The 22,613-nt window shown below is 41.8% G+C and overlaps 1 protein-coding gene across 1 annotated transcript in view; it reads right to left on the bottom strand.

Annotated features, from left to right (window-relative positions):
• Positions 1-18,928: 18,928 nt before the first annotated feature.
• Positions 18,929-22,613, bottom strand: part of LOC142312926 (uncharacterized) — a 130,151-nt gene continuing 126,466 nt past the window's right edge. Inside the window, 1 exon segment of the mRNA XM_075351914.1 lies at positions 18,929-21,338. Coding sequence (XP_075208029.1) covers positions 19,423-21,338 — 1,916 coding nt within the window. The 3' untranslated portion in view covers positions 18,929-19,422.

Here is a 22,613-nt window from a genome sequence, read left to right as displayed (position 1 = left end):
GATTTTACCACCCTACCCTTTGGCTATTAGTTGTGGATCATGATGGACCCAAGACTGCAGCACCCATTCTCATGTATTCTAGCAGGGCCATCTAATTCTGGAAAAAGTTATTTTGTAAGACAGTTGTTACATAATATTGATACTTATTTTTCACACAAACCAGATAATATTGTTTGGTTTTATTTGTGCTGGCAAAAACTATATGACAAAATTTCTCTCTCTTTTCCCAACATCAGATTTGTGGAGTGTCTGCTGCATACATTCGTAGATGATAATTTATTCCCGCCTGGCAAGTTAAATTTGACTATTGTTGATGACCTCATGGAGAGTGCTAGTGATAACTGGGAGATAGAAAAAGCATTTACCAAGTATGTACACCACAGAAACCTCAGCATTTTCTACCTGGTACAAAACATATTTTGTCAGGGTAAGAAAAGTCGGACGATAAATTTGAACACAAAGTACATGGTACTTTTTAATAACCCTCGAGATAAATTACAAATTGTAAAACTTTAGCTCGCCAAATATACCCTGGAAAAACACGCTTCTTCTTAGAAGCTTTTGAGGATGCCATGCGGGAACCTTATGGGTACTTGCTGCTAGACTTGAGAGCTAATACCCCTGAGGATCTGCGCTTAAGGACAGGCTTGTTTCCACCAGCTTTGCCAGCTGTGTATGTTCAAAAGAAAAATACTTCTAAAAAGTGAATTTTACACTAAATCAGACATTCTATGCTGTGTACGCAGTGTTGTAAAGATGTCTGAGAGAATCCGTCGTAACTGGGCTCTCTTAAAAACACTGGTAAAAGCAACTCCTGTTGTCAAAAACCTATTTTATGCAATGCAAAGCGTGATTTAATTACAGCCATTGGAGAGATTGCATTAAACATCTTAAAAGGCCGAATTCCTCTGACAGAGCGTCAAAAAAATATACTACAGAAGTGGCGTAAAGCTAAAAGGACCCTGAGTGATAAATCACAGCCTTTAAAGAAAAAGAAACGTCCACTAAATCAGACCGGCGGGTTTATAGGTCCTCTTTTAGGCTTTGCAATCCCGATAATAGCAAGTCTACTCACGGGCAAATAATGCAACATACAGAGAAAATGTATCTAGTCCCCAAACAAGATCTAATCAAACTAAGCCCCCCTATTACAGGCAACCTACAGCAGAATGTCATTCGCCGCCTTGATGATGAAATTAGTGAAATTTTACAGCGTCGTGACATACCCGACGACGTGAAAATTAAAAAATATAGTGAGGTACTACAGAGATACTTGGTTCATGCTAAACATGATGCGATGGAACTATCAACTTTAAAGATCATTAACACTCCTGAGTCTGATCATCGGCAAATGTCAAATCCAGACCCTCATGAAAACAAAACTGTCATTTAAATTGTAAGTCATGTAAACCAGCGCTATAAAAAGAATGCTGAATTTTTACTAAACAGTCTGCTGCAGAACAAAAATAGTGCAACATGGAATGATAAAAGCTAGTTTATTTTCAAAGGATCTGTAATACCTGGATCTAACATGCTGGATTTAGTACGTACTACAACACAGAGTCATGCCTTGACTAACAGAAATTTACCACAGGGATTGAATATGTTTATGCAAGCATTGGCCGAGTTAAATATATCATCTACCATTTTAGGTAATCACACTACTAGAGCGCTTTTAGACAGATTAAAATTGCCTATCAATGAAGCTAGCGGCATATCTAAACCTCAACCTCTATCCACACCCCGCCGTCCAATTCAATCTTTACATTCTCCATTAGGTATCACACAAGCAAGTTTGATGCCTAAAAAAAGGACTCTACCGATACTACAATCAATGTGGCTCACAATGTAACAGCTGGACTGCTGAATTGTAATGCACTAAATTATTATGTAAGAGATGTACAGTCATGGCCAAAAGTTTTGAGAATGACACCAAAATTATATTTTCACATGATCTGTTGCCCTCTGGTTTTTAATTGTGTTTGTCTGATGTTTATATCACATACAGAAATATAATTGCAATCATATTATGAGTACCAAAAGGTTATATTGACAGTTAGAATGAGTTAATGTAGCAAGTCAATATTTGCAGTGTTGACCCTTCTTTTTCAGGACCTCTGCAATTCTCCCTGGCATGCTCTCAATCAACTTCTGGACCAAATCCTGACTGATAGCTGTCCATTCTTGCATAAGCAATGCTTGCATTTTGCCAGAATTTGTTGTTTTTTGTTTGTCCACCCGTCTCTTGATGATTGCCCATAAGTTCTCAATGGGATTAAGATCTGGGGAGTTTCCAGGCCATGGACCCAAAATCTCTGTTTTGTTCCATGAGCCATTTAGTGATCACCTTTGCTTTATGGCAAGGTGCACCATCATGCTGGAAAAGGCATTGTTGGGCGCCAAACTGCTCTTGGACAGTTGGGAGAAGTTGCTCTTGGAGGACATTCTGGTACCATTCTTTATTCATGGCTGTGTTTTTAGGCAAGACTGTGAGTGAGCCGATTCCTTTGGCTGAGAAGCAACCCCACACATGAATCGTTTCAGGATGCTTAACAGTTGGCATGAGACAAGACTGGTGGTAGCGCTCACCTCTTCTTCTCCTAATAAGCTGTTTTCCAGATGTCCCAAACAATCGAAAAGGGGATTCATCTGAGAAAATGACTTTACCCCAGTCCTCAGCAGTCCACTCCCTGTACCTTTTGCAGAATATCAGTCGGTCCCTGATGTTTTTTCTGGGGAGAAGTGGCTTCTTTGCTGCCCTCCTTGAAACCAGGCCTTGCTCAAAGAGTCTCCGCCTCACAGTGCGTGCAGAAGCACTCACACCAGCCTGCTGCCATTGCTGAGCTAGCTCGGCACTGCTGGTAGTCCGATCCCGCAGCTGAAACAGTTTTAAGATACGGTCCTGGCGTTTGCTGGTCCATCTTGGGCGCCCTGGAGCCTTTTTGGCAACAATGGAAGCTCTCTCCTTGAAGTTCTTGATGATGCGATAGATTGTTGACTGAGGTGCAATCTTTGTAGCTGCGATACTCTTCCCTGTTAGGCCATTTTTGTGCAGAGCAATGATGGCTGCACGTGTTTCTTTAGAGATAACCATGGTTAACTGAAGAGAAACAATGATACCAAGCACCAGCCTCTTTTTAAAGTGTCCAGTGGTGTCATTCTTACTTAATCATGACTGATTGATCGCCAGCCCTGTCCTCATCCAACACCCCCACCTCTGTTAATGGAACAATCATTAAAACAATGTTAGCTGCTCCTTTTAAGGCAGGAATGCAATGATGTTGAAATGTGTTTTGGGGGTTAAAGTTCATTTTCTTAGCCAATATTGACTTTGCAAGTAATTGCTGTTAAGTTGATCACTCTTTATGACTTTCTGGAGTATATGCAAATTGCCATTAGAAAAACTTAAGCAGTAGACTTTGTAAAAATAATATTTGTAACATTCTCAAAACTTTTGGCCATGACTGTAATATATATTTGTATATTATTAAATAGTGTATTATGCCAGTGCTTGTAATACTTTTATATTGTTCTGTTTTAATACAGTTTTAATTGTAATGTTCTGACATTTTACTGAATGCAAATGACATTTGATCAATAAAGAATTTAAACTTTTAATGTGTCTGTCTTTTATACAAACAGTATAACTTTATACTCGGGTTGTTATAACAGCTGATTAATAGCATAGGATGGGTAATAGTATAATTGGCCATATACATAATATGCCCAATCAAAACCAAATACACAGTGTGAATAATATTAGATAATATTATTGTCTGTCTTTTATACAAACAGTATCACTTTATACTCGGGGAGTTATAAAAGTTGATTAATAGCACAGGACTGGTAATAGTATAATTGGCCATATACTTAATATGCCCAATCAAAACCAAATACACAGTGTAATTCACATTCTATAATATTATTCACATTCTATAATATGAATAATATTATAGATTGTGAATTACACCAGCACGATTTTGATATAAAAAACCAATAAATATATCACTAACCAATAAAAGAAAACACATTTTGATACACTTTGATAGATAAGGGGCGTGCCACATGACAGTTTGATATAGTTTGATAGTGGCGGGGCACCTGTCAGATTACTATTGATGGATCATATAACATCCACACCACTTACATCATCTAAACTACATATTTCGGTCTGTCAAATGGCTGAACTAAGTATTTCAGATTACTCAATTCTTATCCTCAATAATAGCACCAACATATTCCACAGCGCTTTACAATTCAGAGGGGACATGTACAGACAATATGAGACAATACAAAATTCAGGTAACAAGAGGAGCGAGGGCCCTGCTCGTAAGCTTACAGACTATGTGGAAATAGGGGAGGCACAAAAGGTAAATGGGGGGGGGGGCTTGTCATATATGGTCCAGCCATCGATTTAATAGGCGCAACTCATGAGAAATCTTGAAGTCGGGAGTGGGAGTCTCAAATTATTGAGGATTTCAATCTTAGGTCATTAGCAGAACGGAGGGCACGGGTGGGGTGATAGAAATGAGGGAGGAGATGTAGGGTAGTGAGGAACTGTGGAGAGCTTTGTGGGTGAGAGTGATACATTTATATTGGACTCTGTAATGGATAGGCAACCAGTGCAATGACTGGCACAGAGCAGAGGCATCAGTGATGAGGCTGGAGATGAAAATGATCCTGGCTGCAGCATAGAATGGATTGGAGAGGGGAAAGTGTAGTCACTGGGAGACCAATTATTAAAGAATTACAGTATTCCAGGCAAGAATGAATGAGTGACAGTAAGATTTTTTTTTTTTGGAGGTAGAGGTGACATAAACGAGCGAGTGAATGACTGTGGGAAGCGAAAGAGAAATCAGAGTCAAAAATAACCCCAACACAGCGGGCGTGCTGCTGGTGTGTAATGGTAGAACCATACACAGAAATGGTAATATTGGGTTTGGGAAGGTTAGGAGAGGGAGGTAACATGAGAAGTTCAGTTTTTGACAGGTTAAGTTTTAGATAAAGGGAGGACATGATGTTGGAGACAGCGGACAGGCAATCGCTAGTATTTTGTAATAATGCAGGGGTGATGTCAGGAGATCATGTATACAGTTGGGTGTCATCAGCATAGAGATGGTACTGGAAACCAAATCTGCTGATGGTTTGTCCAATAGGGGCAGTGTATAGAGAGAAAAGGAGGGGGCCTAGGATTGAACCCTGAGGAACCCCAACTGTAAGGGGAAGAGGAGAGGAAGAGGAGCCGGCAAAAGATACAGTGAAGGAGCGGTCAGAGAGATAGGAGAAGAACCAAGAGAGAACGGTGTCCTTGAGCCCAATAGAGCGAAGCATAGTGAGGAGGAGCTGGTGATCCACAGCATCAAATGCAGCAGAGAGATCCAGGAGAATCAGCAGAGAGTAGTGACCATTAGATTTAGCTGTTAGTAGATCATTAGAGACTTTAGTAAGAGCAGTTTCAGTAGAGTGTAAGGAATGGAAACCGGATTGTAGAGGGTCGAGGAGAGAGTTATTTGGTGGATAGCGGATTAGACTGGAGTGGACCAAGTGTTCCAGGAGTTTGGTGATGAAGGGATGGTTTTCTAAGTAATGGGTATATGCTGGCATGTTTGAAGGAGAGAAAGACACCAGAGGAAAGAGAGACTGAATATTTTAGTTAGATGAGTGGTGACAGCTGGGGTGACAGATTTAAAAAGATATGAGGGAATAGGGTCACTGGTGCAGGTAGTAGGGCGAGAAGATGCAAGACAGATTTAAAAAGATATGAGGGAATAGGGTCACTGGTGCAGGTAGTAGGGCGAGAAGATGCAAGGAGTCTGGTAACTTCTTCTGTGACCGGATCAAAGAGTGAAAGTGAGCTAGATGAAGTGTAGGAGGGCAGATGATGTGTGGTGTTATGAGGATGTGACAAAATTTCCTGGCGTATATGGTCAATTTTTTCTTTAAAATAATTAGCCAGATCGTTGGTGCTGAGGTTGGTGGTTGGGGCCAGAACTCTTGGTCCAAGGAAGGAGTGGAAATTATCAAAGAGTTGGCTAGAGAGGTGATGAGGGTGTTGAAATATGCTTGTTTGGAGAGGTAAAGGGCAGCCTTGTATGTTTTGAGCAAACTTATAATGGATGAAATCTTCAGCTAGACTGGATCTTCTCCACAGATGTTCAGCGCACTTGGAGCACCGCTGGATAAAACGTGTTTGCAACGTGTGCCAGGGCTGCTGTCATCTGTGCCAAGTTGCTCCGCATGTAGCAGGTGCAGCTTCATCCAGGGAGCTCTGCAGGGTCTCATTATAATGTTTTACAGCAGAGTCAGGACATGAGAGGGAGGATATTGGGGCCAATGATGACTGCAACTTCTTCAGAAATATCTGGGTGTTAATGGCGTGTATATTCGAATACGGGTGGTAAGTGGGGGCGTTCTGAGTGAATTGACAGTTTTTGACCAAGAATGAAAGAAGATTGTGGTCAGAGATTTGGGGGGGAGTTAGTAAAATCATGCACTGAGCAGAGAAAGGAGAAGACCAGGTCCAATGGATTCCTGTCTTCATATGTAGGAGAGTAAAGGCCCCGTTACATGCAATGACGTATCGAACGATATATCGCCGGGGTCACGGATTCCATGACACACATCCGGTATCGTTCGCTACGTCGTTGCGTGTGACACCAACGAACGGCCGTAGGAGAGTTCGTTAACTGTGAAAGGCCAAGAGAGGAGGTTAGAGAGAAAAGATGAGTGGCAAATGGGGAGAGGGGATCATAAATAGGGATGTTAAAGTCCCCCATGACAAGAGTGCGGAGGTCACAGGTTAGGAAATGTGGAAGCCAGGTGGCGAAATGATCTAAGAACTGATGGGTTGGGCCTGAAGGGTGATAGACAACTGTTACTCGCAGGGAGAAGAGTCTGTAAAGCCTGACAGTGTGGACCTCAAAAGAAGGGAAGATAAGAGAGGGGACAGAAGGGATGACCTGAAAAGTGCAGTTTGGAGAAAGGAGCAGACCAACACCTCCACCTGATCTGTTGTCAAGTCTAGGGGTATGAGAAAGATGTAGGCCACCATATGATAGCAGCAGCAGTTGTGTCTGACTTTTAGATTTTTTTCCCCCACCCATGACATCACCACCAGAGATATTTTAATAGAATAACCAACACCTAGGGAGGGATCACTGCTTGCAGAACTTTTCTGCCAAACGTCAAGACTATTGTGGAGGATAAATCCAGCCTGTAATGTTTATATAAGGTAGAAGGAGAAGACCAAGTTGCAACCTTACATATCTGATCAATTTGTGACTTCTGCCTTCTCAGCCAAGGAAGTTGCCACAGCCATGGTGGAGTGAGCCCTAATGCTCTCTGGTACTGAGAAATCACTGGACAAATAAGCTATGTTAATGGCCTCCCTAATTCACCTTGCCAAGGTGCTTTTTCAGACTGTAAGCCCCTACTATGACTCACACTTCCTACATTACTTAGTTGCTTCCATATATTGCACTAAGGTTCTCCTAACATTCTATGCAGGGCCGGATTATAGGCGGGGCTCCAGTCCCGGGGCCACTACTACAAGAGCTTCTGAGGGGGCCCCCACCACCATCTGTGTAACCGCCATTTTATTAACACCGCAGTGGTCCAGAACTGCACTGTACCTTTAAAGTATTTAAATACCGACCTTCACTGTGCTACAGAGATGCCCACTGCACGCTGTGTGGGCCACATCTGCAAGGATGACGTCACTGCGCGCCTGATACTGCTTCTTCCTGCCGTAGAGGAGCTTGTGGGAGGACCGGAGTGGAGGCCTCAGTGGATCACTATAAATATGAGGTCATCCATCATAGTTGCGGGCAGGAGGCTGCAGGAGGGAGCAGGACGCCACTGATAACACCAGACGGGATTCCATAGTGTCAGCGGCCGCTCTGCCGGGGATGGGGATCAGTGTGACTTATTGCAGGAGTGTTAACTACTGCAGATCAGGTCGGGCTGTCAGTGCCGGGTCATCGGCTCCAGCCTCATGCCTCCCCTGCAATAACTCACAGTGTGCTCCAGCAGAGAGCACAGACATCACTACTCAGATTCTGCACTGATCACATCTGAGCCTGCAGGACAGCACAGATTACACTTTATGGCCCATATTGCATATAGAATATGTGAGGTCCTGTAGGTCCAGGTGTGATCAGTGCAGGGCATTGTATATCTGTGTACATGGTATACCATACCCAGTGTACAGAGTAGTGTGATATACTGTGTACACACATCAGATGGTATATAATAATGTGTATATTGTATAACATCTGCTGCCTGTATCACAGTATATTGTGTACCGTCAGGTATTGTCCTGTACACTGTACAGGGGCGTTCCTTTGGGAGGCAGGCGACACATTTGTCCCTGCACAGCAATCAGGGGGGAACAATTGGAAAGTGTGAGGCAGCAGTATGATGGGAGAATATTGTAAGTGGACAGTATTGGAAAAGAAAAGTGTGAGGGGACATAGTATAGAGACTGGGTAGTGTGGGGGGATAAGCAGTATAGAGAAGGGGCACCATGGTGGCCAGTGTGAGGGCACAGTATGCTGAGGAGGGGGAATGTGAGACTGAGGTACAGTATAGTGACTGTATAGTGAAGGAGGTAGGCAGTATAGAGAAGGGGCAGCATGGTGGCCAGTGTGAGGGCACAGTATGCTGAGGAGGGGGAATGTGAGACTGAGGTACAGTATAGTGACTGTATAGTGAAGGAGGTAGGCAGCATAGAGAAGGAGCAGCATGGTGACTAATGTGAGGGCACAGTATGGAAGGAACAATATGCTGAGGAGGGGGAATGTGAGATGGAGGTACAGTATAGTGACTGGAAAGTGAAGGAGGAAGGCAGTATAGAGAAGGGGCAGCATGGTGGCCAGTGTGAGGGCACAGTATGCTGAGGAGGGGGAATGTGAGATGGAGGTACAGTATAGTGACTGGATAGTGAAGGAGATAGGCAGTATTGAGAAGGGGCAGCATGGTAGCTAGTGTGAGGGCATGGTATGGAGGGCACAGTATGCTGAGGAGGGGGAAAGTGAGACTGAGGTGCAGTATAGTGACTGGATATTGAAGGAGGTAGGCGGTATAGAGAAGGGGCAGCATGGTGGCCAGTGTGAGGGTACAGTATGGAAGGCACAGTATGCTGAGAAGGGGGAAAGGCTGAGGTACAGTATAGTGACTGTATAGTGAAGGAGGTAGGCAGTATAGAGAAGGGGCAGCATGGTGGCCAGTGTGAGGGCACAGTATGGAGGGCACAGTATGCTGAGAAGGGGGAAGTGAGACTGAGTTGCAGTATAGTGATTTTGTTACTGAGGGTGAGGGCAGTATAGAGAGGGGATAGCATGGGAGACATTTTGAGGGTACAGCTCAGGAGGAGGGAGTGTGAGTAGGGGGCACAGTATAGACATTTGGAAGTATAATGGGGACACAATATAGAGGACAGTGTGAAGAGGTGGCCCAGTACTGAAAGAAGAGGCTATGTACCATAAGAGGGACATTGTGTGGGTCATTTTGTGCAGGGAGTACAGTGAGGGGCAATTATTTATTCAGGCGCGCAGCATAGGTCATATATTTTTATTTAGGAGCATTATAATCATTCTGCTACTTATTTTTAAGGGCATATTGTCGAGATGTGCTGCAGAAGACCCGGAAAGTCTGCAGAGATGAGCTGTGGATGTGAAAAGTCATCATGACGTCTTGACAAGATGGAGAAGAAAGAATAAGAAGACTCCGATCAGAGAAGATGTCACCTACAAAGTACCTGGATGTAAATGTTTATTTGTGATACTCAATGCTTCTGATCAGTACTGCGGTTCCTGTATGGTCCAAAGTCTGATAAATATTGATAACAACTCCCAGCATTTTCTTACAATTGTTAAGGACATACTGGGAGTTGTTAATTCATGTGATACAAATGTATATGGGAATATGACATTACAATATATTGTGTAGTAAATTTGGTGCTGTAGTCAAGTATTTTTGGTTCTGGTGATATATTCATTTACTGATGAGGGTGCTAGTGATTTATTTTTGTACTGCTGGTGGTTCTGGTGATGTATTTATATACCTTTTACTGGCTCTGATCCTGTACACATGTAGCAAGCCATAATTTGTAAAATTACATGACTGCAAGGGTTTCTACATTAGTATTTATGTTAGTAGCATTAAAGGGGTTGTCCAGGTTTGTGATGAAAGTCTCTATGTGACTGCAGACTTCTGAATCCTCAGTGTGCACACTGCACACTGTCAGGACTCTCCAATGCCAACAGTGAGAGCTTAAGGGCACGTAACTATTGAGTGAGGCTGCAGACGTCTAATTAGAATGTGGCCGGAAGGTTGCAAATCGCATACTTGCGCTCTCATGACTACTTGCTCATGGCACTGGAAAATCATGAGTGTGCAGTCCGCAAGCTGTGAGAATTCAGATGTCTGCAGTCATATAGAATAACTACAAATTTTCCTTGTAGACCTGAACAACCCCTTTAATAATAAAAGTAATCCCTGTAGCATGCCCAATCCTAACAACCTGCAAAATACTCAATTTAAAGATTCAGCTCTTCTTGCTAATTCCAGAAGTGGTCACATGAGCACTTACAGGTCATTTTCATACTTCCAGTCACAATTAGCTTCTCACAATAACGAATAACGTTTGGAACACCATTCTAAGTCTGTACTGGGTGCAAAAAACCTAAAAAAACATCACTATGGGGAGATAAGGTATGCACACCAGTGACTATGTAAGGGGAATACATGGAATAGCAGAAACTGCTGTGTGAATACTGACTTGAAAAATCCAATAGCTATATGAAGAGTGAAAATGTGAAAAATGGAATCTGCATTACTGCCATGAACATATGGATCAAGAGAAATTTAGCTACTGAATTGATCAATGCAATAGAGCCCCAACACTACGCCAAAGTATTTCTCTACGTTGGGGTCCCTAGCTTGTGTGTGTCCTCTCATGCAGTTAAAAAAACTTACCGTGTATGGGAAGCTGAGACCCAGGCTATTTATGCGTATGATATGGATTGGCAATAGGTGTGGTGGGGAGGGTTCACAAACGAAAAACTACTAACAATAACGAATAACGTTTGGAACACCATTCTAAGTCTGTACTGGGTGCAAAAAACCTAAAAAAACATCACTATGGGGAGATAAGGTATGCACACCAGTGACTATGTAAGGGGAATACATGGAATAGCAGAAACTGCTGTGTGAATACTGACTTGAAAAATCCAATAGCTATATGAAGAGTGAAAATGTGAAAAATGGAATCTGCATTACTGCCATGAACATATGGATCAAGAGAAATTTAGCTACTGAATTGATCAATGCAATAGAGCCCCAACACTACGCCAAAGTATTTCTCTACGTTGGGGTCCCTAGCTTGTGTGTGTCCTCTCATGCAGTTAAAAAAACTTACCGTGTATGGGAAGCTGAGACCCAGGCTATTTATGCGTATGATATGGATTGGCAATAGGTGTGGTGGGGAGGGTTCACAAACGAAAAACTACTAACAATAACGAATAACGTTTGGAACACCATTCTAAGTCTGTACTGGGTGCAAAAAACCTAAAAAAACATCACTATGGGGAGATAAGGTATGCACACCAGTGACTATGTAAGGGGAATACATGGAATAGCAGAAACTGCTGTGTGAATACTGACTTGAAAAATCCAATAGCTATATGAAGAGTGAAAATGTGAAAAATGGAATCTGCATTACTGCCATGAACATATGGATCAAGAGAAATTTAGCTACTGAATTGATCAATGCAATAGAGCCCCAACACTACGCCAAAGTATTTCTCTACGTTGGGGTCCCTAGCTTGTGTGTGTCCTCTCATGCAGTTAAAAAAACTTACCGTGTATGGGAAGCTGAGACCCAGGCTATTTATGCGTATGATATGGATTGGCAATAGGTGTGGTGGGGAGGGTTCACAAACGAAAAACTACTAACAATAACGAATAACGTTTGGAACACCATTCTAAGTCTGTACTGGGTGCAAAAAACCTAAAAAAACATCACTATGGGGAGATAAGGTATGCACACCAGTGACTATGTAAGGGGAATACATGGAATAGCAGAAACTGCTGTGTGAATACTGACTTGAAAAATCCAATAGCTATATGAAGAGTGAAAATGTGAAAAATGGAATCTGCATTACTGCCATGAACATATGGATCAAGAGAAATTTAGCTACTGAATTGATCAATGCAATAGAGCCCCAACACTACGCCAAAGTATTTCTCTACGTTGGGGTCCCTAGCTTGTGTGTGTCCTCTCATGCAGTTAAAAAAACTTACTGTGTATGGGAAGCTGAGACCCAGGCTATTTATGCGTATGATATGGATTGGCAATAGGTGGGGTGTGGTGTTCCAAACGTTATTCATTATTGTTAGTAGTTTTTCGTTTGTGAACCCTCTCCACCACACCTATTGCCAATCCATATCATACGCATAAATAGCCTGGGTCTCAGCTTCCCATACACGGTAAGTTTTTTTAACTGCATGAGAGGACACACACAAGCTAGGGACCCCAACGTAGAGAAATACTTTGGCGTAGTGTTGGGGCTCTATTGCATTGATCAATTCAGTAGCTAAATTTCTCTTGATCCATATGTTCATGGCAGTAATGCAGATTCCATTTTTCACATTTTCACTCTTCATATAGCTATTGGATTTTTCAAGTCAGTATTCACACAGCAGTTTCTGCTATTCCATGTATTCCCCTTACATAGTCACTGGTGTGCATACCTTATCTCCCCATAGTGATGTTTTTTTAGGTTTTTTGCACCCAGTACAGACTTAGAATGGTGTTCCAAACGTTATTCGTTATTGTTAGTAGTTTTTCGTTTGTGAACCCTCCCCACCACACCTATTGCCAATCCATATCATACGCATAAATAGCCTGGGTCTCAGCTTCCCATACACGGTAAGTTTTTTTAACTGCATGAGAGGACACACACAAGCTAGGGACCCCAACGTAGAGAAATACTTTGGCGTAGTGTTGGGGCTCTATTGCATTGATCAATTCAGTAGCTAAATTTCTCTTGATCCATATGTTCATGGCAGTAATGCAGATTCCATTTTTCACATTTTCACTCTTCATATAGCTATTGGATTTTTCAAGTCAGTATTCACACAGCAGTTTCTGCTATTCCATGTATTCCCCTTACATAGTCACTGGTGTGCATACCTTATCTCCCCATAGTGATGTTTTTTTAGGTTTTTTGCACCCAGTACAGACTTAGAATGGTGTTCCAAACGTTATTCGTTATTGTTAGTAGTTTTTCGTTTGTGAACCCTCCCCACCACACCTATTGCCAATCCATATCATACGCATAAATAGCCTGGGTCTCAGCTTCCCATACACGGTAAGTTTTTTTAACTGCATGAGAGGACACACACAAGCTAGGGACCCCAACGTAGAGAAATACTTTGGCGTAGTGTTGGGGCTCTATTGCATTGATCAATTCAGTAGCTAAATTTCTCTTGATCCATATGTTCATGGCAGTAATGCAGATTCCATTTTTCACATTTTCACTCTTCATATAGCTATTGGATTTTTCAAGTCAGTATTCACACAGCAGTTTCTGCTATTCCATGTATTCCCCTTACATAGTCACTGGTGTGCATACCTTATCTCCCCATAGTGATGTTTTTTTAGGTTTTTTGCACCCAGTACAGACTTAGAATGGTGTTCCAAACGTTATTCGTTATTGTTAGTAGTTTTTCGTTTGTGAACCCTCCCCACCACACCTATTGCCAATCCATATCATACGCATAAATAGCCTGGGTCTCAGCTTCCCATACACGGTAAGTTTTTTTTAACTGCATGAGAGGACACACACAAGCTAGGGACCCCAACGTAGAGAAATACTTTGGCGTAGTGTTGGGGCTCTATTGCATTGATCAATTCAGTAGCTAAATTTCTCTTGATCCATATGTTCATGGCAGTAATGCAGATTCCATTTTTCACATTTTCACTCTTCATATAGCTATTGGATTTTTCAAGTCAGTATTCACACAGCAGTTTCTGCTATTCCATGTATTCCCCTTACATAGTCACTGGTGTGCATACCTTATCTCCCCATAGTGATGTTTTTTTAGGTTTTTTGCACCCAGTACAGACTTAGAATGGTGTTCCAAACGTTATTCGTTATTGTTAGTAGTTTTTCGTTAGTGAACCCTCCCCACCACACCTATTGCCAATCCATATCATACGCATAAATAGCCTGGGTCTCAGCTTCCCATACACGGTAAGTTTTTTTAACTGCATGAGAGGACACACACAAGCTAGGGACCCCAACGTAGAGAAATACTTTGGCGTAGTGTTGGGGCTCTATTGCATTGATCAATTCAGTAGCTAAATTTCTCTTGATCCATATGTTCATGGCAGTAATGCAGATTCCATTTTTCACATTTTCACTCTTCATATAGCTATTGGATTTTTCAAGTCAGTATTCACACAGCAGTTTCTGCTATTCCATGTATTCCCCTTACATAGTCACTGGTGTGCATACCTTATCTCCCCATAGTGATGTTTTTTTAGGTTTTTTGCACCCAGTACAGACTTAGAATGGTGTTCCAAACGTTATTCGTTATTGTTAGTAGTTTTTCGTTTGTGAACCCTCCCCACCACACCTATTGCCAATCCATATCATACGCATAAATAGCCTGGGTCTCAGCTTCCCATACACGGTAAGTTTTTTTAACTGCATGAGAGGACACACACAAGCTAGGGACCCCAACGTAGAGAAATACTTTGGCGTAGTGTTGGGGCTCTATTGCATTGATCAATTCAGTAGCTAAATTTCTCTTGATCCATATGTTCATGGCAGTAATGCAGATTCCATTTTTCACATTTTCACTCTTCATATAGCTATTGGATTTTTCAAGTCAGTATTCACACAGCAGTTTCTGCTATTCCATGTATTCCCCTTACATAGTCACTGGTGTGCATACCTTATCTCCCCATAGTGATGTTTTTTTAGGTTTTTTGCACCCAGTACAGACTTAGAATGGTGTTCCAAACGTTATTCGTTATTGTTAGTAGTTTTTCGTTTGTGAACCCTCCCCACCACACCTATTGCCAATCCATATCATACGCATAAATAGCCTGGGTCTCAGCTTCCCATACACGGTAAGTTTTTTTAACTGCATGAGAGGACACACACAAGCTAGGGACCCCAACGTAGAGAAATACTTTGGCGTAGTGTTGGGGCTCTATTGCATTGATCAATTCAGTAGCTAAATTTCTCTTGATCCATATGTTCATGGCAGTAATGCAGATTCCATTTTTCACATTTTCACTCTTCATATAGCTATTGGATTTTTCAAGTCAGTATTCACACAGCAGTTTCTGCTATTCCATGTATTCCCCTTACATAGTCACTGGTGTGCATACCTTATCTCCCCATAACAATTAGCTTCTCTTCCTGCTTCTCTTTATGGGCTGTAGTAGTTCACTGAACATTGAGAGGATTAGGAAGAACAGCTCATCGGCACGTGGCTGATGTGTGAAAATGGCACATGACGACTACTCAAACCATATAAGCCATGTAAAGGAGGGGGCGCCAAACTGAACTCTTACCCCGTGGGCAGAAAAATATAGATCCACCTTGGATACTGTATATGGTATACCGTGTACAGACATCAGCTGTTATGTACTACTCCGGAGATAATACAATAGAGAGCACATTATTATTTTTAGCAACCAATGCTGCCAGTGAAAACTTTCCCTTTCTGCATTTTTATTATTCATTGGCTGTCTTAACATTGGGATCAATAAAAAAAATGAGAGTAAAGCGGGCTTTACACGCTGCGACATCGCTAACGCGGAGTCGTTGGGGTCACGGATTTTGTGACGCACATCCGGCCGCATTAGCGATGCCGTTGCGTGTGACACCGATAAGCGATTTTGCATCGTTGCAAAAATGTGCAATATCGCTAATCGGCGACATGGGGGTCCATTCTTAAAAATCGTTACTGCAGCAGTAACGAAGTTGTTCCTCGTTCCTGTGGCAGCACACATCGCTGCGTGTGACGCCGCAGGAACGAGGAAGCTCCCCTTACCTGCCTCCCGGCCGCTATGAGGAAGGAAGGAGGTGGGCGGGATGTTACGTCCCGCTCATCTCCGCCCCTCCGCTGCTATTGGGCGGCGGTTCAGTGACGCTTCAGTGACGTCACTGTGACGCCGCACGGACCGCCCCCTTAGAAAGGAGGCGGTTCGCCCATCACAGCGACATCGCCGGACAGGTAAGTATGTGTGACGGCTGTTGTGCGGCACGGGCAGCGATTTGCCCATGTCGCGCAACAGATGGGGGCGGGTACCCACACTAGCGATATCGGGACCTTAACTAGCCTTAACTCTATTTTTGTGTATGGCTGTGAGTTATCCTGGACTGGATCTATATTGTAGTACTGTAAATCTGAATGTGTCAGAACAAGAGGATAAGATACATGCTCATTGGATTTATATCTAAATGCTACAGTACGTGCTTTACTGTTATGGCTAAATATGTTAAAGGGAACCTGTCACCAGAAGTTTCCCTATTAAACTAAAAGAATCCCCTTCTGCAGCTGATGGGCTGCATTCTATAAAGGTGCATCTTGTTACTGGCCCCCCTTTCAGACCTACATAACAACTTTATAAAATATTACCTTTTGCTATGGTAATGAGGTTTGCTGGCCCCAGGGGCGGGCTGTATTTCCTGTTATCCCCCCTCCTGCCGCTGTTCGCCGTCCCCCTGTGTTCATTTACATAGATGAGGCCACCGCCCTCATCGTCCACAGTGCTCCGGAAGTCTCGCGCCTGCGCAATAACATCACCGGCGCTTGCGTTTTGCAAAATGTGCTCAGTCCCGCAATAGAGTTTCGCGCATGCGCAGTGGAACTATCATGTGACTGAGCATATTTTTCAAAACGCAAGCCAATAATGTTTGGGAGCCTTCTATTGGGAGTTTTTAAAAAACTGATCAGTCGAAAACAGAAGAAACGGATGTAAAAACTGATGCGACGGATCCGTCGATCCAACGGATTGTGACTGACGGCAAAAAACTGATGTGTGAAAGGGGATTAAGGCCTGTATGTCACTGATTCTTTTAGTTCATGTCAGTGCTATCAGTGAAAAGGGGGTTAATGCCGCGCATCAGCCAAAATGAAGATGTAGCACGTTGATGTTATAAACGTATTCTTTTATTCCATCGGTCTACGCGTTTCGAGGATATACCTCTTGTTCAGGACCAGTGCATCAACATAGTATCATACTATCATCAACGTGCTACATCTTCATTTTGGCTGATGCGCGGCATTAACCCCCTTTTCACTCTGATTTGTATGCACATCCACGTGGGGCTGCAGCAGACGCCATCATCCTATGCTCTATCAGTGGTTGTGACTATCACAACCATTTCAGGTGAGTGTATTTTTCCTGATCTACCTCACTGATATGTTGGTATTACACTATCAGCGCTCCTTATTTTTCAGCTAGTGCTATCAGTGATACAACTTTGAGGGTGAGATTTATTATTTACAGTAGGCTTCCTGCAGGAGTTCAAAGGAACTCCTACAGTAGTTAGAGCATCTAAAAAAAAAAAGTTTAAATCCCAAGGGGGAATCTTAGGACAAAATATAGGAGTAGACCTGTCACGACTTAATAAATCTTGCAATCCAGCTATTGGCCGCAAGATTCCAAAATTAGGGTCCTACTCGCAGATAATTTTATGAATACATGAGGTACATAAATCTTTTTGTCCCTCTTATGTTAATGGGGCCTTATAAACAGCACATTCCCTATTCTTTCATTTGGCCATCCTTTCTTAGGCCTCTCCTATTGGAAAAAAGAACAAAATAAAGGGACCACAATTAGAAGAAAAACACATCGAAGGTCACTCACCACCTGACGTAACTCAACGTACCGGATCTGGAGGCAGGATTAGGTCACAGGATTGATCCTTCTTGGAATCTCTGGACCTTTGGCTGGCCTTGCTAGCATTCATGCTTCTGCGACTGCCACCGCTGCCTTTCTGAATACACTGCTGCTGCCTTTGTGGGTCCTGTTGGTCCTCCATAAATGGCACCTGCAGCATCTCCACCTTCCTCCAGGCCCTGGAAATCTCCCTCCAGCAACCTGAGCAACAGGGCACGCCATGTTGCGGTGGGCCATGTGCATGTACCAGGCAGTTATTTCTGGGTTGCTCAGCTCTATGTCATCAGGCTATGCCCGCTGTGCACCGCAATTCCAGTCTCCTTCTGTCAGCATTCCTCTGCCTCCAGCCCGCAGGACCTCAGCCAGGCACCTCCACCACCGCCTGACCGGATATGTTCAACCTTGTATCACTGATTTCTAGGCACCGTTAAGCCCTATCTCACCTTATCATTTAATCGGCGATGCTGCCAGAGCTCCTGTGTCTCACGTCCTCCTCCATCGCTGACCAGCCACACCCTACATATTATTTCTCATTAAGATCTAAATTTCTAGCTTTATTTGTCATTACTGTTACTTCCTCTGTTATGGTTTTTTCCTATACAGTTCTTGAAAATATGTGGTTTCTCCTTGTGATTTGGCTGCTGGTAAACAAAATGATTTACAAGAAGAACATTTCTCACCTTCAAGGCAGGATACTAGTATCTTCCCGTCTTATATTTTGGAATTTATAGTTCTTGCTTTTTTATGTTCCTTGAGAGCTGTTTATCTTCAGTTCTGCAGTTGGAGCAGCGAGCCATGATTGTATCCATTTACTCTCATATTTTACTGTTACAGCTGCAGTATTACAATCTCAGAGGATTCTGGACAAGTATGTGTGTTTGTACTCAATCTACACCAAAGGAATTACAAAAAAGAAATGGATCATATACATTAATAGTAATTTGCAATCTGAACATATTTATTACTGTAAGTTAGATAAGTAAAAGAACTTTATTCACAGAGAGATTGTGTATTAAAACACTAATAAATGGCAGATCGCTGAGATTGGGTGTTAGGAAGAAGAGGGAGGAGGAAATGTTGTGTATTGGTGGTGTTTCAGAAGCGGTGTTAGCAATACCTTTTTCGATATATTGAATATATTAATATACAATGTGAAATATTCAATGCTCATAGAATATTACTTTTTATTTTCTTTTTAGATAGAAATATATGCAGTTACTAATATCTGTTAATTCTAATATAAGTTCAAAATTGTTTTCCCTTTGTCTTATGTCTTTACTTTCACTGTCTCATATGCTTTTATACAGTTTGCCACAATATATCATTTTTCTTCATATGATATTTTCTTGGTGTCCCAACAAAATATGAATTTCAAGTAAAACACTTATTTTTTATATGGCTTCTGCCCATGTGAGGTTTGTGATGTTTGAGAAGATACCATTTGTGGGTAAAAAATTTCCCACATTCTGAACATGAATATGCATCTAAAAACTCTAGTGAAGTTTCTGGTGTTGATTTAGAGTTGATTTATGTGAAAAACATTTTCCACAATGTGAACATGAAAAAGGCTTCTCCCCTGTATGAGTTTTCCGATGTTCAACAAGATGTGCTTCACGTGCAAAACATTTCTCACATTGTGAGCAGGAAAAAGGCCTCTCCCCTGTATGAACTTTCTGGTGTTGATTAAGAACTGATTTTAGTGCAAAACATTTCTCACATTCTGAACATGAAAAAGGCTTCTCTCCTGTGTGAGTTGTCAAATGTCGAACAAGTTCTGCTTTACGTGCAAAACATTTCTCACATTCTGAGCAGGAAAAAGGCCTCTCCCCTGTATGTATTTTCTGGTGTTGATTAAGAACTGATTTTAGTGCAAAACATTTCCCACATTCTGAACATGAAAAAGTCTTCTCCCCTGTATGTATATTCTGGTGCTGAACAAGATATGATTTTTCTGCAAAATATTTCCCACATTCTGAACATGAAAAAGGTTTGCCCCTTGTATGTATTTTCTGGTGCTGAACAAGCTGTGACTTACATGCAAAACATTTCCCACATTCTGAACACAAATATGACTTCTCCCCTGTGTGTGTTGTCAAATGTCGAACAAGTTCTGCTTTACGTGCAAAACATTTATGACATTCTGAGCAGGAAAAAGCTCTCTCCCCTGTATGTATTTTCTGGTGTTGATCAAGAACGGATTTTAGTGCAAAACATTTCCCACATTCTGAACATGAAAAAGGCTTCTCCCCTGTATGTACTTTCTGGTGCAGAACAAGCTGTGACTTACATGCAAAACGTTTCCCACATTCTGAACACAAATATGGCTTCTCTCCTGTGTGAATGCTCTGGTGATTAACAAGATGCGATTTTCTACCAAAATGTTTCCCACATTCTGAGCATGAATATGGCTTCTCCCCTGTGTGAGTTTTCTGATGTCTGACACAATGTTCTTTATTTCCAAAACATTTCCCACATTCTGAGCATGAATATGGCTTCTCACCTGTGTGAGTTTTCTGATGTCTGACACATATTTGTTTTTTTCCAAAACATTTCCCACATTCTGAACATGAAAAAGGCTTCTCCACTGTATGTACTATCTGGTGATGAACAAGAACTGATTTTAGTGCAAAACATTTCCCACATTCTGAACATGAAAAAGGCTTCTCCCCTGTATGTTTAGTCTGGTGCTGAACAAGATATGACTTACATGCAAAACCTTTCCCACATTCTGTACACAAATACGGCTTCTCTCCTGTGTGAATGCTCTGGTGAAGAACAAGATGCGATTTTCTACCAAAATGTTTCCCACATTCTGAGCATGAATATGGCTTCTCCCCTGTGTGAGTTTTCTGATGTCTGACAAAATGTTCTTTATTTCCAAAACATTTCCCACATTCTGAGCATGAATATGGCTTCTCACCTGTGTGAGTTTTCTGATGTCTGACACATATTTGTTTTTTTCCAAAACATTTCCCACATTCTGAACATGAATATGGCTTCTTTCCTGCCATAACTCTCTCATGTGTAAAAATCCTTGCTTTCTGGTTAATATTTTTGTCACACTCTGAAGAAGAAAATCTCTTCTCTGCATGATTTTTTTCATGTGTTCCAGAACACGTTTTGATTGAAAAACTTTTTCCATGTTCTGCACTTGAAAATGTCTTTTTTGCTGTAAGAGCAGTTCGATTTTTAACGACACTTTTGTGACTTTTATTTTTCTCAATAGTCTGTGATGAATCAGAAGATACGACCTGTTTAATACAATCAGATGATAGATTTTTGCTGTATATGGATGACTTTATATCTGGAATATTGACAGGTACTTCAGTTATATCTTGTATGCTTGCATGTTCATCTGATTTACAAATTGCAGATCTCAGTTTTCCCTGTGATCTCACCGTACAGGCATCTGACAAGAATAAAGATTATTATTTTTTAATAAAATAACGTTAAAAATTACATTCTGAAAAAAATTCTGAAATATCCATTGAAATTAGGATTCAATTAGCGAAATTCAATTAAGACAAAAACAGTGCACAAGTTAACAGTGGATATCAGAGTAGGAACCACTACAGCATGATGTCTGACCCTTTTTGTTAATTCTGTCTCCCAAATATTGGAATAATAGGCCACCAAAAAATGTTAAGTAGAAATCAATTATAAAATAAAAACTTCTAATATGCTCCACTATTATCTTCCACATGTTTAGCATTGATGTACTGGGAAGAATGAACTTAAAAACTTTGCTGTGTGCATTTGCAGGGTTCTGCAAATGATGTCCACAAGCTGTTCCTACATAATCTGTGTTCTGGTCCAATAGCCAAATAGCGTTCCAACCCTTTGGAGCCCTGCCATGTGATCGAACATTAAGAAATTGTTGAATTCAGGAGTAGTTGCAAAATAATGGAAAAAAAATTATCCCCCTTTCTCAAGAACCTGGACCCCTAACACATTGCAACATATGCAGACATCTTGCCTGTCAGTGTCTCTGCTCAAATTGGAACAGTTTTCCACATCATCTTCAACTTCTATTCATAGACCTTTTTACACCGTGGTGAGAGTGGCGATGCTGCATAGCGGTACCCGAGACACAATATATTTCACGTTTAATCGTTAAGGTCTGATAAGTTTGCTTGGCAATTATTGTTACACAATTTACGGGTTAAGAAATGTATTGAATATAAGTGGTTTTTGATACTATGATGAGTGCAATTTTCAATGTTATAGGCCCCTCCAAGTTACTTTAAAAGGTAATTTAATCCCCACATTTGGTGAATATCGTATTTTTCGGACTATAAGACGCATTTTTTTCTCCCCAAAATTTTTGGGGAAAGTGGGGGGTGCGTCTTATAGTCCGATGGCTGCGGGGAAGGGGGGTGCGGTGGTGGTGGAGCAGGTCATCGGTGGCACAAGCAGGCTGTAGCAGTGCCTACCGTGACCACGTGGGCCCGCTCATTTCATACGCACTGCATCCTCCCGTCCATCTCTCAGCGCTGAAGCCAGCGCTCAGAGATGGGCGGGATGATGAGTGGGTGATACGCACATAATTAACAGCCGGCCCGCGTAATCATCCCTGGCAACTACAACCTCGAGTGATCATGTGAGGAGCAAGTAGTGGAAATTCCTTTCCCAATCCAGCAACACGTCCGAGATAAATGTGAATTAAAAATTCATTTTATTGAAA

This window comes from Anomaloglossus baeobatrachus, chromosome 5 (genome assembly GCF_048569485.1).
Source record: "Anomaloglossus baeobatrachus isolate aAnoBae1 chromosome 5, aAnoBae1.hap1, whole genome shotgun sequence".
NCBI lineage: Eukaryota > Metazoa > Chordata > Amphibia > Anura > Aromobatidae > Anomaloglossus > Anomaloglossus baeobatrachus.
The sequence above is the reverse complement of the archived record's forward strand: the minus strand, read 5'-3'. Positions and strand labels throughout refer to the sequence as shown.